This window comes from Spermophilus citellus, assembly GCF_964194105.1.
Source record: "Spermophilus citellus genome assembly, chromosome: 1".
NCBI lineage: Eukaryota > Metazoa > Chordata > Mammalia > Rodentia > Sciuridae > Spermophilus > Spermophilus citellus.
The window spans coordinates 108,349,480-108,365,662 of NC_138182.1; the positions used below are offsets into that span (position 1 = coordinate 108,349,480).

At 59.9% G+C, this 16,183-nt stretch overlaps 1 protein-coding gene across 1 annotated transcript in view; it reads right to left on the reverse strand.

Moving 5' to 3' along the window:
* LOC308645718 (obscurin-like) overlaps positions 1-16,183 on the reverse strand; it is a gene marked incomplete at its 5' end in the record, with an annotated part of 148,106 nt that overhangs the window by 54,690 nt on the left and 77,233 nt on the right. The window contains 20 exon segments of the mRNA XM_081288083.1: positions 2,715-2,874; positions 2,878-2,978; positions 4,820-5,083; positions 5,180-5,446; positions 5,992-6,258; positions 6,703-6,975; positions 8,747-9,013; positions 9,184-9,450; positions 10,061-10,333; positions 11,309-11,575; positions 11,661-11,927; positions 12,014-12,280; positions 12,817-13,086; positions 13,367-13,633; positions 14,268-14,372; positions 14,461-14,622; positions 14,807-14,960; positions 15,053-15,165; positions 15,346-15,612; positions 15,841-16,107. Of these exon segments, the coding sequence (XP_081144209.1) occupies positions 2,715-2,874; positions 2,878-2,978; positions 4,820-5,083; positions 5,180-5,446; positions 5,992-6,258; positions 6,703-6,975; positions 8,747-9,013; positions 9,184-9,450; positions 10,061-10,333; positions 11,309-11,575; positions 11,661-11,927; positions 12,014-12,280; positions 12,817-13,086; positions 13,367-13,633; positions 14,268-14,372; positions 14,461-14,622; positions 14,807-14,960; positions 15,053-15,165; positions 15,346-15,612; positions 15,841-16,107 (4,545 nt within the window).

Here is a 16,183-nt window from a genome sequence, read left to right on the forward strand (position 1 = left end):
CTGGGAGCAGTGCTCCGTTCCAGGTCCTCCTTCTTCAAGGGCATCTTGCCCACCCACAACTTCTCATTGCCGGGAAGCACACCAGGTGCCTAGAGCTGTGAGCTCACGTCTGTACCACGTGGTGACCCCTCTCCCTGGACCCTGTGGGAGGCAGCTCCCAGTTGTGAGCCTCCCTGCCTAACAAGTGGGATTCTCACTGCAGGCTCCAGCCACACTGTCAGCAGGTCCCACAAGAACTACAAACGGCTTTCGAGCTGGATGGCGGCCAGAGTCTGGAAGACTTTTGAGGTATATGCTAGAAAAATCCCAGCTAGCCAGAAAGGGCCTGACAGAGGAAATACAGACACTAACAGTGCTTCTGGCCAGGACTAGATGGACACAGGGAAACACTCGTGGGGAGTGGAAGAAAGGTGATCCTAGCTATGAAGTGGCACAGAAGTGGCCAGATTGTGCTCCAGTGTTCTGTGGAGGGCAGCAGTGGGAAACAGCAGGACCAGATGGATGTCCAGCTGGGAGACAGCTAAGCCAAGTGTGGCAGGCATGGCCTGCTGTCTCCCTATGGCTCACAGGAGAGTGTGAGAAGGCAGAACTGTCCATCAACAAGGAACCAGCCCCGAAGACTTAGAAAACACCTGGATCCACAGTGAAGAGAGTGGGAGATGCCCTGAGAGCGTCAGGCGTGGCTGAGCACCTGCTAAGGGGACTCACGGGTGGCTGGTGACCAGGCAGCTCCTCCCCCGGAGCCAAGACTGCCAAGGATAACAGGAAAGCCCTGCGCAGGACACACGTGCCAGAGGCGTGACACTCGCCAACTGCGAGGCAGAACAGAGGTCCTAAAGATACACACATGGTTGGAGACTGGCGATGGGACCCAGGGTGCTCTACCACCACGCCACATCCCCGGCCCTTTTGAGTTTTTATATGAGACAGGGTCCTGCTAAGTTGCTTAGGGCCTCACTAAGTTGCCGAGACTGGCCTCAAACTTTCCATCCTCCTGCCGCAGGTTCCTGAGTCACTCAGATTACAGGCATGGATCACCATGTCTGGCTGAAAACGTTATAGGAGCAGGAATGCTGGCAGTGTGGACTGCAGGGACAGCAGTCAAGTGAGATGAAGGACACTGCCACAGGATGAGCACAGCCACTAGCCACACACATGGGCTTCCCCTCAAGCAAAAGACGGCCATGAAGGTGGTCAGAGTGGCAGGAGTACCACTGCCACAGGCCTGGAAGAGCATGAGGCTGTCCCCTGCTCGGTTTCAGAGGACCGGCCAGCTCCACTCAGGCTGGGGGCAGACTTCAACCTTGGTAGGTTTGCAGGACAGAGCACCAAGTCAAAGTAGAGTGCTGTCCAGCCCTGAAATCCAAGGAGCTTGGTCCTGCTGTTCCCGACTGTCTGGACTCGTGACCCACATCCTTGTTCCTGCTCCTCTGAGGGTCTGTCCCACACTGGGCCCACCACGCTTTGGAAGCACGTGCCTTGCCTAGCTCTAGTCACAGCCAGGGAGGAACTCTGCCCTGGGGTGAGCTGGAACCCAGTCTCAACCTGGGGACATTCAGATGAGACTGGACAAGGTCGGATGCTGGGTGGGGCTAACTCAGTGTATTTTGCATGTGAGAAGGACCTGAACCTGGGGGGGGGGGTCACTGGTGGGTGCCACAGGTTGGAGTCCTAACCTGGAATCTCAGAACATGACTGTTCAAGGAGGAAGAAGGTCATCAGGTGGCCCAAATCCAAGGTGACCAGTACCCATAGAGGAAGAGATGAGGACACAGGGGGAAAGATGGCATCTGCAAGCCCTGGAGTGGCCTCAGGAGGGACCAGCCCTGCTGAGAAGCTGTGATGGACGATGGCCTCCAGAGCTGGGAGAGACATGCCCCTGTCCTTTGAGCCACCCAGTCTGTGGCACCTCCTTAGAGCAGCCTGAGTGGACCAAGGCAGCAGCCCTTCACTATTGCTCCACAGGTCTCTGCCCTGCACCCCTGGAGTCTACTCTGACTCTGGCCCAGGACATCCCTGGAGCACACCTGGGAGGGACCACCCAGAAGGATGGCAGGGAATCAGAGGACATCATCAAGAGACACAGGGAAGCCATAGACCACCTGATAAGGGGACAGGAGACAGGAGGCACGGGGAAGCCACAGTGGCCATTACCCTTCATGGTCAGCGTGGCCGAGGTCCTCTCCTGCCCACACATGCACGAGTAATCCCCAGCCTCTGCCACAGTCAGGCCCTGGATCTGCAGCTCACACGTGGCCCCCTCCTGCCTCAGCCTGTACAGGTCCCCATCCCTGAGGGTCTCAGACCCCTTCCTCCACTCCACAGGGGCCACCTTGCTCAGCTTACACCGCAGAGTGACCATGGACCTTTCTGTGGCCTCTTGGCTTCTCAGGTCTCCTATGAATCTGGCAGGCAAGGCTGAGGAGGGCCAAGTGATCACTGAGAACATGGGGCAGTCTGGAAGACTCCAAAGGCACATGTGATCCACAAAGAACCACACACATAGCCACACGGTGTGGATGGTGAACTAATGTACAAATGTGGAGGGAAGTGGCCAGTGGGGAGGACAACACAGCACATGAACAAGAGCAGGAGGACCCCAGGCAGAGGACAGGGCCACAGACCATGCAGGAGCAGTACTACAAATGGAGCAGAAAGTGGCAGTGGACGACACGAAAATGCCAAGCCACAACCCATGAGGACACATTCTTTACCCCTGATGGTCAGCGTGGCCGAGGTCCTCTCCTGCCCACACATGCAGGAGTACTCCCCAGCATCTTCCAGAGCCAGGCCCCGGATCTGCAGCTCACACATGGCTCCCTCCTGTCGCAGGCTGTGTCTGTGGCCTTCCCTGAGGGTCTCTGTTCCTTTCCTCTACACCACAGCTGTTTCTTTGCTCAGCTTACACCGCAGAGTGGCCGTGGCCCCTTCCACGGCCTCCTCATTCCTCAGACCCTCTGTGAACCTGGCAGGCAGGGCTGGGGGCCAGAAAGACATGGATGCAATTATGCTCTTTGAGTGCACAGAAGAGACAGGACACAGACAGTACAGAGAGGACGTGAGCCCAGCTGGACATGTCCGGTGCTGGGCTGCTCAGCACCAGCTGTGGGCTGAGGCTTCCCGTGGTCTTGCACGCATGCTTCCCAGGCAGGGTCTGTTCCAAGCATCCACAGACCTCATGCCTGGCATAAACGGGACTGGCCTGAGGAGGCCACAAAGAACACCAGGGTCTCTGCAGAACACATGGGGTAAGACACGGCACTCAGCAAGGGAGACAACCTGGAAACAGGAATGGAAGCACCAGACACAGGCGGCCCAGGGGGTTGGACAGCAGACTGGCTGTCCATTCATGTGGAGGCCAGTGAGACGTGGAAGAGGGCCTCAGCATGAGGACAGGCCCACAGAAGGACACAGGACCCAGACGGATGGGCAGGAACATGGGTTGGAAGGGCCGTGCCCCTCCACAGTGTCCTCTGTGGCCTGGCCCAGCTCAGATTCTGTACAGCACCAGACTGAAGGGCCTAGCCTGGCCACAACCTCTCTGAAGCTCTCTGTAACAGCTGTTCTCTGATCTTGATAGATGACTGGGGACATCGACAGCCTGTCTGAAACTCTCCCATAATCACACCCGACTCCATCTTCCAGAGCAAACCAAGAAAAGGAGCATCCTGGCCAGGGAGAGAAGCCCCCACTCTCCTCCTGGAACTGTCACCCTGGAGCATATAGCCACAGAGCCCATGCCCATTGTTCACAGTGCCAGCAAGCTCGCCTCCACAGCAGAGTTGATGAGATAACCCACAACTGAACAACAGCCCATCCACGGCAGCACATGGGTGGGTAGCCCCCACAGAGAAGGGAGGACAGCTTGGCTCCTGGGGCCCTCCAGCCACCAGCCCAGGTCCATCCACCCCAGGGGCTTCAGGGCAACAGTGCCTCGGAGCATCCTAGAAAGTGAAGCACTCTCTGGAAGGGCCCAGGAGGGCTGTGCACCTCTGGTCCTTCCTGGGCCATGCCCAGTTCTGGAAGCAGCTCTCAGGTGGTCAGCAGGGTCCCACTTCCCAGCCACAGGCAGCGCTCCCTGAGTTGAGGGAGGGAGCATCTTCCCGGTGGCCCCCCTCCAGCGTCCTGCAGCAACACGGTGGGCTTTGGTGTGCACATGCTTCTGTCACACCGGGGTCTACCTCTGTGCAGGAACACGTTCCGTCCATGCTCCAACATGTCATGGCACTGGGGCATCTCCACAGAGGTCACCAACATCCGTGCACATTGTGGGGCCTCCACTACAGGTGGAGGTGAACAGATGGCCATGCCCTGCCCCACAATACACTTTACTGCCCCAGGAGTCCCTCCCTGACTCTTGACATGGGAGCAGAGACAGCAGCATCCTGGGTGAGAGGCCCCTCACAGCTGGGGGAGATCCTTCCCACCACACTGAACAGACACTGGGGCCCTCACCTGCCCATCAGACGGCCCCAATGCAGGCAGCTGCCCTGGCTGCAGGGACGCCTGTCAGAGTACCCTCCACTTGCTCCTCCTCTGTCTCCCACCCACCCCTTCTCCAGCGTGCACTCCTTGAAGGCCTCCTGCACCATCTTAATGCTTTGGCCTCACCCACATTCTCCATCCCAGGCTGTGACCCACGGGGCCGGGAGAAGCTCACTCTCTGCTGCTCTGGGTCTGAGCAGGCCCCACAGTGCAAGTGTGAGAGAAGCCTGAGAGCACACAGCAGTGGAGGATACAGCAGACACGGCACACAGGGAACCTGAGACTGTCTTCAGACACACAGCAGCCAGTGTCTGAGGACACACATGGTCCTTACCCCTGACGGTCAGTGTGGCCGAGGTCCTCTCCTGCCCACATACACACGAGTACTCCCTGCCATCCTCCTCAACCAGGCCCTGGATCTGCAGCTCACACACAGCCCCCTCCTGCCTCAGGCTCAGTCTCTCCCCATCTGTGAGGGCCTCTGTCCCCTTCCTCCACTCCACGGGGGCCGCCTTGCTCAGCTCGCAGCGCAGCGTGGCTGTGGCCCCTTCCGTGGCCTCCTTATTTCTCAGTTTTCCTATGAACTGGGCAGACAGGGCTGAGGGGACAAAAGACACAGAGAACATCATTTTGTTCTGCAGTGGCAAGCAGCCAGTCCAGCTATGTGGGCAGGCAGGCAGGCAGAGGTGCTCACCCTTCAGAGAGAGTGTTGCTGAGGTCGTCTGGTCCCCGAAGGAGCAGGAATACTTGCCCCCGTCCTGGGGCTGCAGGTCCCGGATGACCAGCTCCAGCACAGCACCCTCCTGGCGCAGGCTGTACTTGCTGCTGGACCTCAGGACATCTTCCCCGTGGCGCCACTCCACGGGCGCCGCCACTGAGGAGAGCACACAGCGCAGCGTGGCGGCACCACCCTCCGGCAGCTCCAAGTCCCTCAGCGCCTCCCGGAACCTAACTGGCCGAGCTACAGACAGACATGCTCTGCTCACCTCCCTGAGCAGGAACCCCCAGCCACGAGGTTCTCAGCCAGGGTGGGGGTGGTCCCAGCCCTGCTGCCGCACTCCTGAAGGGTCACAGGAGGCAGGCCAGCAGGGCAGGCACACGGCAGACCTGCGGCAGACCAGCATGCCCCAAGAATTGGGTGCCGGAGCCTGACCCAGGACCTCCAGACACAGTGTGGGAGGCAGATAATTAGAAGTGGACCCTAATTCCAGACACACATAGAACATGCAGGCGGGCGGCTTCAGAAGGCACCAGCCCTGCAACCTGCAGCCTCGAGACCCTAAGCCTCCAGGCTGGGAGGTGAGGTCCTGGTTCCCATCCGCCCAGGCTGGGGCAGCCCAAGCAATTTGAGGCCAGCCAAGGGGCCAGAAAGCCAGGGAGCCAGGAGCGAGGCAGGTCAGCAGCAGGAGGGCAGCCATGAAGTTCAGGCCACCCACCGACATGGACACCCATGCACCCCAGCCCTTGCCTGCCAGGTAGACTGGGAGCCACAGGCACTGAGCTCACCTTGGACCCTGACAATGGAGCTGCTCCAGGCCCCGCCAGCCTCACACTTATATCGCCCACCATCCTGCGGGGTGGCACCTGTGATGACCAGCTGGGCACAGCAGCCCTCGTAGCTCAGCTGGCACCGGGCAGATGGCCGCAGCATCTTCCCATCCTTGGTCCAGTGCACGGGGGTGTCAGGAGCAGTGGTCTCACACGTGAGGGTCAAGTCCTCACCTTCTGTGACTGTGGCATCTGTGAGCTCCCGGGAAAAGATGCTCGGCTTCTCTGGGGGAAGAGAAAGGAGCCAAGGGTCCCTGGGGCTGTGGTATTACTGCAAGAGGGGCCCCTGCTGCAGATGGTCATCATCTTGTCCATGTCTGCCACTGCCTTGGGCTGCAGCCACAGACGGGAACGCTGAGGGGACAGGGTGGGCTCTGTGTGGCTCTCGCCCTGGCAGGGAGCAGGCCACCTTGAGACATGCTGACCAGGATTCTGAGCATTACCGAGGGACATTTATCCCAAATAGCACCAGTGCACACACCTGCCTTCCTAGGATCCCCATGCTGAGGACAGCTAGTCTCACGTCACCATGAGTCTGCACCCAAGCTCAGAAATGACTCAGCTGCCACTTGAGCTGTTGCCCACCCTCCTCAAAGCTGTACCCTGAGCAGCATGAACAGTATGACATCCCCACCCCAAATGGCCCTGGCCTTGAGGTACAAAACCTACCAGTGACCCGCAGGGTGGCCGAGGTCCTCTGGTCACCCGCCTCAAAGTAGATAGTACCCGAGTCCTTGAGCGCCAGCTGCCGCAGGGTGAGCACATGGTACCCCCCAGGCTGGATCACGATTTCATTGAGCTCATTGGCATGCAAGGGTGTCTCGTCCAGGAACCAGCGCACAGGCCCGTGGTCAGCAGGGGCAACACGGCAGCAAAATGTGGCTGAGGAGCCCTCGTGCACTTCCATGTCCTGCAGTTCCTCCGCGATGAGCACCCTCTGCCCTGCAGGGCACAGACAGCCATCAGGGCCTGCTACCCAGGGAAGTCTGCTCTCTCCAGACCCAAGGAGGGCTCCCAGCAGCAAGCAAGTGACTGGTTAGCCAGTCAGGATTGACAACAGGATGCACGTGGGAGCTGAACAGTGCAGAACAGTCTGACTCAGGGTGACTTCTGAGTCCCAGTCCCATCTCCCAGCTCAGGTCTGCAAGGCTCTCGACACCATTCTGCCATCCCCAGAAAACAGACCCAGAAAGAACTTCTAGCAAAATTGGCCCTGGATGCCAGCCCAGGATGCCAGAGCCAGGTGAAGGATGGTCAGGAGGGCTGGGACGCACTTGTCCTGATGCTGGTGGTACATCCTGCAACCCCAGGCCACCACAGACCCTTTTAGTTCCAACTTACCTGTCTGCAAAGCAAGAAAAATGGTGGCTCTCACCCAGTACATCAGATGCAAACAAGCCCTCACAACCATTGTGAAAGGCCATGATCCAGGAGGAACGCTCCTTGAGACACTGGCAAAACCAGAGCTGGAAGTTTCCCCAGGGAAGGCTCTGCCTGCCCATCTCAGATGGGCACATTCTCAACACCTCCCAGTCCTACACCTCACACCCAGCAGCTCAGTCCGTTCTTTCAGACCACTGCACTACAAACCAGACCTCTGACAGAACACCTGCAGAGCAGTGGCCTCCACCTACGCAGAAGCCAGCACCTGCGTGGGGTCTCCAAGGCCACCAACTCTGGACCTGGCTATCTCCCTGCTGTGCCCTAAAGCCTTCCCCTGGCCTTAGCTTCCCTGGCATACACTTAGTTTACCATGGCCCTGCAATGCTCCGCTCTTCTGAGTAACATTGTTATTCTTTGGAGAATCTCCCTCCACCTGTTTAGACATCTACTGTCACAGGCACACTAACAGCTCCACCCTGGGAACACCTGGGCTCCCTGCTGTCAGCATCTGGGTCAGGTTGCCCCTCTGGTGGGCAGGGAGAGGGAAAAAGGTGTGCAGGCCCAGAGCAGAGTGTGCCTGAGCCCTGGAGGAACATGCAGCAGGCAAGGACAGCTCCAGGGGAAGAAGCCATCGACTTACCCACAGAAAGGCACAGGGAGCACCCCAGAGGCCCCCAGCTCATCCCCTCTACCTCAGAGATGGAGAGGCTGGGCCGGCCAAGCAGAGCCTCTAGGGTCAGTTTCAATAAGGCCCATCTGAGCCCCCGAGGTGCTGAAAGCCAGTGCTGAGGGCCATTGCCAAGTAGGAATGACGCATCGAAATTTCCTTGCCAGCGTACCCCATGTTAAATGGACTTGCCTTGGAATTTCGCTGTTGACATTGCATGTAAGGTGACCTTGCTCAAGGACCAGGGCGGATCCGGGTTTAGAGCTGATCAGGTTTGAGGAAGTATCCTGGTCCTTGGGTTTAGGGCGTTCCCGGTTTAAGACAAGTTTAAGGCGTTCCCGGTTTAAGACAATATGGGTTTTAGGGAAGTTGGAGGTTGAAGATTATTGCTGCTGGAAATAGGGCGTTCCTGCTACCTGAGCTCCCGTTGAGTTCTCGTGAGATTCAGAAAGTATTTTGGGAAAAAAGCCTTGTGGACTAGGTGAATTGGGTGGCGGCAGAACTGGGATTGCCCCAGAACGTGTGTGGAGGCCGGTGTGAGTTTGGGAATAAAGAATTGCTGTTTGAATCTACAAGGTGTGTGGTGGCTCGTGATTCTGTGCCCAGCCAAGACTGCGGCAAGCCAGGGCACACATGAGCACTGTGGCTGCACCAGCCACTCACCTTGCACCAGGAGCTGGGCCTGGGACTGGGCCTGCCCAATGTCACAGGTGTAGGTGTCACTGTCCGTCTTCTCCAGGGTGCGGATGGTGAGCCGCAGGGCCAAGCCCTCCTGGCTCAACATGTGCTTCCCCGAGGCCCGCAGTTCCTTGAGGCCCTTGCGCCATGTCACAGTGGATGCCGGGAGCTCCGTCTTGCACTCGAACATAGCCGTGCCCTTCTCCTCCACCTGCAGGTCAACCAGCTCCTCTGTAAACCTGTTGGCCTTTTCTGGGAGAGAAGACAGAAGAGGTGAGTGTAAAGCTTGCATACATCCCAGGCCAGCCTTGTCCCTCCTGCCGGCCGTGGAAGCAGAGCCCTGAGAGAGACCTCCCCTGCTCTGAGGCAGGGGTCCTGGGCATGCCAAGGGAGAGCTGCTGTGGGGCCGTGTGGGCACTCACCGTCCACACGGAGTCTGGCTGTGCTCTTAGAAGCGTCCGTCTCACACGTGTATGTGCCAGAGTCCTTGAGAGAGGCTCCATGGACGACCAGCACAGCCCGTGTGCCTTCGCGGAGCAGCTTGTACTTCTGACTCTCGCGGATGGCCTTCCCATCCTTCAGCCAGTGCACAGGCGTGCCTGCCCTCGACAGTTCACAAGTGAGCACCACGTCCTCCCCCAACGTGGCCTGCTGGTCTTCTAGGGGCTTCATGATGTCCACTGGCCTCTCTGAAGGGAACAAAAGTGTCTACCCAGGAAGCACAGACATGCTCAGCCAGGGGCAGGGGCAGGGGTGGGCATTGGGAGCGTCCATTTCAAGACCAACACCACAGAGCCTGGACCCCAGGCCCCAGGAGCCTCCAACACTGACTTGCCAGGAGCCCTGGCCACCAGGGGAAAGCACCCAGCACAGCAGTGCTCAGGCCACTCCTGAGACCCAACACTGAGCCTGCAGTGTGCACCAGGCATGTACACCAAGAGCACAGGTCCAGACCGCTGGGAACCTCCCAGCCAAGCATAGACCCTGTGGCCCCGGCTCAAGAGTCGCGGGATGGTAGGGTAAGCCATGTGCATTAGGAACCCCAGCCAGGAGAGCAGTCAGATTAAGACCCAAACCCTGGGCCTGGCCCAGGGACACTAGCTCAGAGTGACCCCCTCAGAGGGCCAGAATCTCTTCCAGGTCCAGCAGGTGCCTCTATGCCCCCACATCCTTTAAAGGAAAGCTCACTGAGGGCTGGGGTCAGTCCCTCAACCACTCCTGACCACCTGGAGAGGGTCTCAGGCTCAGCAGCCTGGGGGCCTCTGGTGACAAGTCCCCAGCTGGGTTCATCACACTCACCTTTTACGACAAGTGAGGCCTTAGAGGTGAGACCCCGCACAGAGAAGACCACTTCCCCAGCATCGCTGAGCGCAGCTTCTTGGATGGTCAGGGTGTATTTGCGGCCGTGGCGTGCTGCCCGGAAGTGGCCAGAGCTGCCCACTGTCTTCCCACCAACAGTCCACATGGCCAGGTCGCCTGCACTCTCGTGGGACAGGACGCACTCGAAGCTGCAGCTGTCCCCCTCCAGCACCTCCACCGTCTTCAGCCTCTTGGTGATGCCCACGTGCAGGTCTGCAAGCCACAGAGACTCCTCAGGCCAGAGCCAGACACCGGCAGCATTGCCCATGCAAGACCCCAGGCAGGGCTGGCCCCAGCAGGTGGGCTGGCCCCCTGCCCCCAGGCCCAGGACCTATGCAGGGCACGATCACCAAATCATGATGCACCCTTGGCCTGGGGCTGGCCATGTCCTGGTGCCTGTGTAGCCAGTGGCTATGAGCTCCAAAGAAGGGGAAGCAAGGACCACCCACATTTCCCACCACTCACAAACCCCAAGGGAAAAAGGACAGGAGCCCCAGGAGAAAAGCCTTCAGACAGCATGAGCCCCACTCTGTGACAAACACTCCACCCCCCTCTCCTTTCCTGTCTCATCAGAAACCACCAAGGCCAACCTGGGCCAGCAGCCACAGGGTCAGTAAATTAGTGGGCCTGCCAACCACACACCCTGGAAACAGAATATGTTAGGGACTGAGCTCAGGATGACCAGACACTGAACCTGGATAGGGGGTGCTGGCCCTGCAGTTGGAACCCAACCCTAGATGAAAAGGATGCACTCAAAAGACCCAAGAGTTCAGGGTCCAGGGTTGGGTCTGGCTCCTTAAGAAGGGAAGTGCATGTCATCTGTGTGCAGCTGCCCTCACTGCATGACCAGGCTTTGCCCTTGGCCAGGGAGACCTTCCTAGGCACGCCCTGCCCGGACCCTGAATTCTTGGTTTCTGCTCAGAAACCTGCTCCTGCAGCACAAAGCAATGTCTCTGCCGACCTCAGCCCCCAGGCATATCCAGAGAGTCTCCCATCCCCCTGCCTGTCCACTCTGGGACCTCACAGGACCTCCGCAAGCACCAGCCACAGTGGGAGCTCCCAACTTCTCCCGGCTCTGCAAAGCAGCCCCGGGGTCTTGGAGAGCAGCATGGGCCTCTTGGGATGCAGGAAGACCACCATGTGCCAACCCTTCCCACACCCCACCTCGGCCAGCCCTTGGCCACGCACCATGCACGCTGACCCGGGCCCGGGTCTCCTCACTGCCCACATGGCAGGTGTACAGGCCAGCATCCTCGTGGCTCAGGTCATGCACCACGAGGCCCCGTGTGCCCGCCATGTGCAGGAAGTCGTACTTGTTGCTGGGACCAAGTTCCACGCCATCTTTGCGCCAAACCACACGGGCCTCGGGGTCTGACACTTCGCATTGCAGGGCCAGCGTGCCACACTCCTCCATGGACACATCGTCCAGTGCTTTCAGGAACACCACTGGCTTGGCTGCAGGGAAGATGGGGCTGGTGAGGGAAGCCTGATACCTGTCCGTGAACAGAGGGGACCCATAGACCCCACAAGCACAGCTCACCTCGGACAACCAGGCAGGCAGTAGAGGACACCTTGGGGGAGCTGGCGCGCACGGTGCCTGCATCAGCCCGCCGGACGCTCTTCAGCACTAGTGTGTGGCGGTGGCCCTCATGGCTGATCTCGTGGAAGCTGTCGTTGTACAGGGGTGTGCCGTTGAGCGACCACTCCACCTCCTCATCCTCACGGGACAGCTCGCACGAGAAGCACACCCACCCCTCCTCGGTGGCCTCAGCATCCTGCAGCGGCTGCGTCACTGTCACGTCCCGAGCTAGAAGGCACACACCGGGCCTTAGTGCTGCCCACGGCCACAGCCCACCCCAGGCCCTCCCATGGCCTGCCCACCTCATGTCCTACCTTCCACAGTGACCTCAGCACTGCTCTGAGCATTGCCTGCCTGGCACCGGTAGGTGCCAGCATCAGCAGGGGTGAGCCGGAGAATGCGCAGCTCTACCATCTGGCCCTCCAGCGTCATCTTGTATTTGTCCGACAGGGCCAGCGGTGTGTCCTCCTTATACCACTGCACGGCCTTAGGGGCCGGCCTGAAGTCACAGGACAGGACCACCGACTGCAGCTCATGCCCGGCCTTGGGCTCCAGTGGCCGGGTCAGCACCACCGGGATGTCTATAGCGGGAATAAGGCAGGGCTGTGGGGCCACAGGACTGGGTGCCCTGGGTCTGAGCTATATTCTTCTGTAGTCTTCTACCCACACCACTGAGTCCACGTTCTGCCCTGCACATCATGACCTGCCCCTCCTCTCCTGCCCCACTCTGCTCCACATGCCCCTCCCTGTCCCCAAGATACCCCGCACCCCACACACCTACCCATGTATGCCCTGGCCCCACACATCCTGCCCTGCCCTGCCCCAGCGCTTGCACCCTGCTCTGCAGGCCTCTGACCACTGGTTCCCAACCCTGCACCAGCTCCAGCCAAAATCTCCCATGCCCTGATCCTTCCCCCAACAAACCACTGAGCTGTGTCCACCCACCACCCCGGGCCCAGGTACCACAAGCACCATGGTGTGCCCAGCCCTTACATACATCCTGCCCACCTTGTCCTGTGCATCCCCACACACCCCCACCTTGTGAGCCCAGGCCATAACTACCCACCATCTGAGCCACGCCCACTGGAGGCCCTGAGCCATGCCCACCTCAGCTTACCTGAGACAACCAGGCGGGCAGAGGAGCGGGACTTGCCAATGGTGAAGTGCACAGGCCCAGTCATAGTGGAGCAGGTCCTCCGCAGGGTCAGCCGGTGCACCGTTCCCTCCTGTTCCAGGCCCACATTCGCCCCTGCCTGCAGCACAGTCTTGCCCAGAAGCCACTTGGGTGGCCTCACGGAGGGAATGGAAGTCTCACACTCGAACCAGGCAGGAGCAGGCTCCATCACGGTCACATCCTGCAGGCCCCGTATGATGGTGATGGACTGCTCTGTGGGAGAGGAGGTAGTCACGGTGGACCTGGAGGCTGGACCTGTCCACCCCCGCAGGCTCTGAGGTCCTTGCTGAACACAAACCTTCCCCACAGTGCGCTGACACCCCGAGTCTTCACACCCCCCAGGTTGCTCCTCCCTCTGCACCCACATCTTCCTGTGTCCACATCCAGCTGCCTGGATGTCCCCAGTCGGGCCACCTCCAGGACTTCCAGCACAGATCTTGGGAACCACAGCCACCCCCAAGAACCTGAGAGCTGCCGCTGGCCTGGAACACACCTTCTACAAAGAACTGGGCACTGGTCTTGACATCGCCAGCATCGCATGTGTAAGAATCCTCATCCTCTGGCTGCACGTCGTTGATGACCAGCTTGCGGTAGAGGCCATCGCTGACCATCTCATACTTGGGTCCAGGCTGCAGCTCCTTGCCACCCTTAAACCACCGCACCTGTGCACTGGCCCTGGACACCTGGCACTCGAGCACTCCGCGGTGCTTCTTCATGGCAATCTTGTCCCTCAGCGGGCGGAGGAGGGTCACTGGCAACTCTGCAGTGTGTGGCCAGTGGGTTCAGGGCCCAACCATGAGCACTTTGGCAACAGGCTCCCCCAGCAGGGCTGCTGAAGGACTGGATGCTGCCCCCAACAGCCTGTGCACTTACACCTGAGGCAGCAGGGGCCAGACTGTCCCCATCCAGGCTGGTCTAGGACCAGCTGTGTGCCACAGACCACTGCACCATGGTCGTGCCCCCCACCACGCCTCACACATCACAGCTGATGTGTACCCTGAATGTGCATGTCCAGCTCCACACACCACAGTCCCAGTGCCCAAGCCCCATCCCACATGCCCCCATCCTGCACTCACCCCCACCCACAACCTCAGACCCTCCCACCTCTCCTGCCCTGGCAGGCCACATCGCCACCTGCTGGAGTGCACACCCTCCTCTCCAGTGATGGCTGCAACCCAAGGAGGGAGAGTTCACTGAGACCCTGAGTCCTCACACCCCCCAGGTTGCTCCTCCCTCTTCGACCACATCTTCCTGTGAAAGATGTGACACTCCCGTTCCTCCTCCTGACCACTGCTGTCCCAGTCCCAGCAAGCGGTCTGGTCTGGGATGGCGGGGCTATCACATACCCCGTACACCCCCACACCCCAGTCCCCCCCTCTCCACACTCCACTCACCTTTCACTCGGAGGTGGGCTCGCGATTCTGCGTTTTCTGCTACAAATTTGATCTCCCCTGCATCTTCTGCCAGGACCCTCCGGTAGATGAGAGTGTATGTCCTTCCTAGGGACAAAAGCCCCCAGCCCTGGAATGAAGGGAGCAGCCTGGGGGCAGGTCCACCCCACCTGCAGCCAGCCTGCCCCACACGCACCTTCCTGGCGAATACGCACAGTGTCACTGGGCCGCAGCTTAATCCCCTCTCGGAACCACTGGCCAGGCACCTCGTCATGGGAGACTTCACAGGAGAAACTGGCACCTTCCTTCTCCATCACCTCCACGTCCTCCAGGGGCCGCACAATCTGGACACTTCGGCCTGAGGAGGGAGCAAGACCCAGCCATGCCTGCAGGTACAGTGGCCATCCTGGTGCTCCCACCCAGGGCTCCAGTTTGCTGAGAGCTAAGGGCACAGGCAGCCAAGCACCTGGCTGCAGGCTGCAGGTGCGCAAGGAGGCACTCACAACCCTAGGCCCTGCCCTTTCCACCTGTCCAAGCCTCACCTTGCACCTTCAGAGAAGCAGAGCTCTGAGCTTCACCAGTGTCACACACATAGATGCCCTGGTCCCCCATCTCACACCGGTAGATGATGAGGCTTCTGCAGGTACCCTGGGCCACTATGCCCATGGTCTTGCCTGACCGTAGCTCCACACCATCCTGTGGAACCAAGAGGCCTGGTCAGGCACTGGTGGAGGGCAGCTGCCACTGGTGAGAGGCAGGGAGGGCATAAAGGAGTGGGAGAGAAGCACCTTCAGCCAGCGCACATCAACATTGGGACGGGACAGCTCACACTCCAGGGTCACCTTCTCTTTCTGGGTAGCCACCATGTCCTGCAGTGGGCGGCTGAAGCTCACAGGCAGCTCTGGGAAGACAGGAGGAAGGTGATCAATGGTCTAGAAGGTGCTTTCCAGGTGGGTGATAGGGAGTTCTAGCTGTCTCAAGTCACACATCCTGGTCCTCAATGTCCCCATTGCCTCCCAGGCCACCTTGGGGAAGGACGCAGGCCTCTCTGGAGTAGGTCCTGCTACCTCCACCCACTCACCAGTGACCACCAGCCAGGCAGATGTGTGCACGCCCTCTGCCTTGAAGGCCACTAGCCCACTGTCCTGTGGCTGCAGCTCCGAGAGTGTGAGAATGTGCGTGGCCCCGTGCGCAGCCACATGGCACCTAGGCCCTGGCTGCAGCTGCAGTCCGTCGCGTATCCAGGTACCCTCCACTTCGGCATGCGACAGCTCCACCTCCATAGTAGCTGTGCCCTGTTCTCTCGCCTCCACTGCCTGCAAGCCCCGAACCAACCGGACCTGGCGCACTGTGGAGATGCAGGAGAGGCGCCAGTGGTCCGCTGTACCCAGAGCCCTGCCCTTCCACCAGCCAGCATTGGGACCCCAGGGTAGGCACCGCCAGCTTCCCCAGGAGGTGCCAGAGGTGAGCAGAGGCCAGCGGCCATCGACCCACACCCCAGGACCTGCCCCTCAGGAGAAGGTGGCGCCCCGCCTCTCCCGACACCCCAGGCCCCAGCCAGCACAGCGACACTCACTTTCCACAGTGAGCTTGGCCTGGGTCTTGTCATCTGGTGTCTCGCAGCCAAAAAAGCCGCGGTCAGTGAAGCCCACGCTGCGCAGCACCAGGCGATGGCGTGTGCCCTCCGCCTGGATCTCCACATTCTCCCCCGGCACCAAGACTGCGGCGTTCCGGGTCCACTTCACCTCGGGCCACGGACACGTCAGCTCCACCTCCAGCGTCACAGAGGTCCGCTCCTCCACGGTCTGCGGCTCCAGCTTCTTCTTGAACAGCACAGGCGCCTCTGGGATGGCGCAAGAGCCAAGGTCATCCTAGACACCCAGGGCCAGCCCGCCCATAACCCAGATGGCCGCACTGTC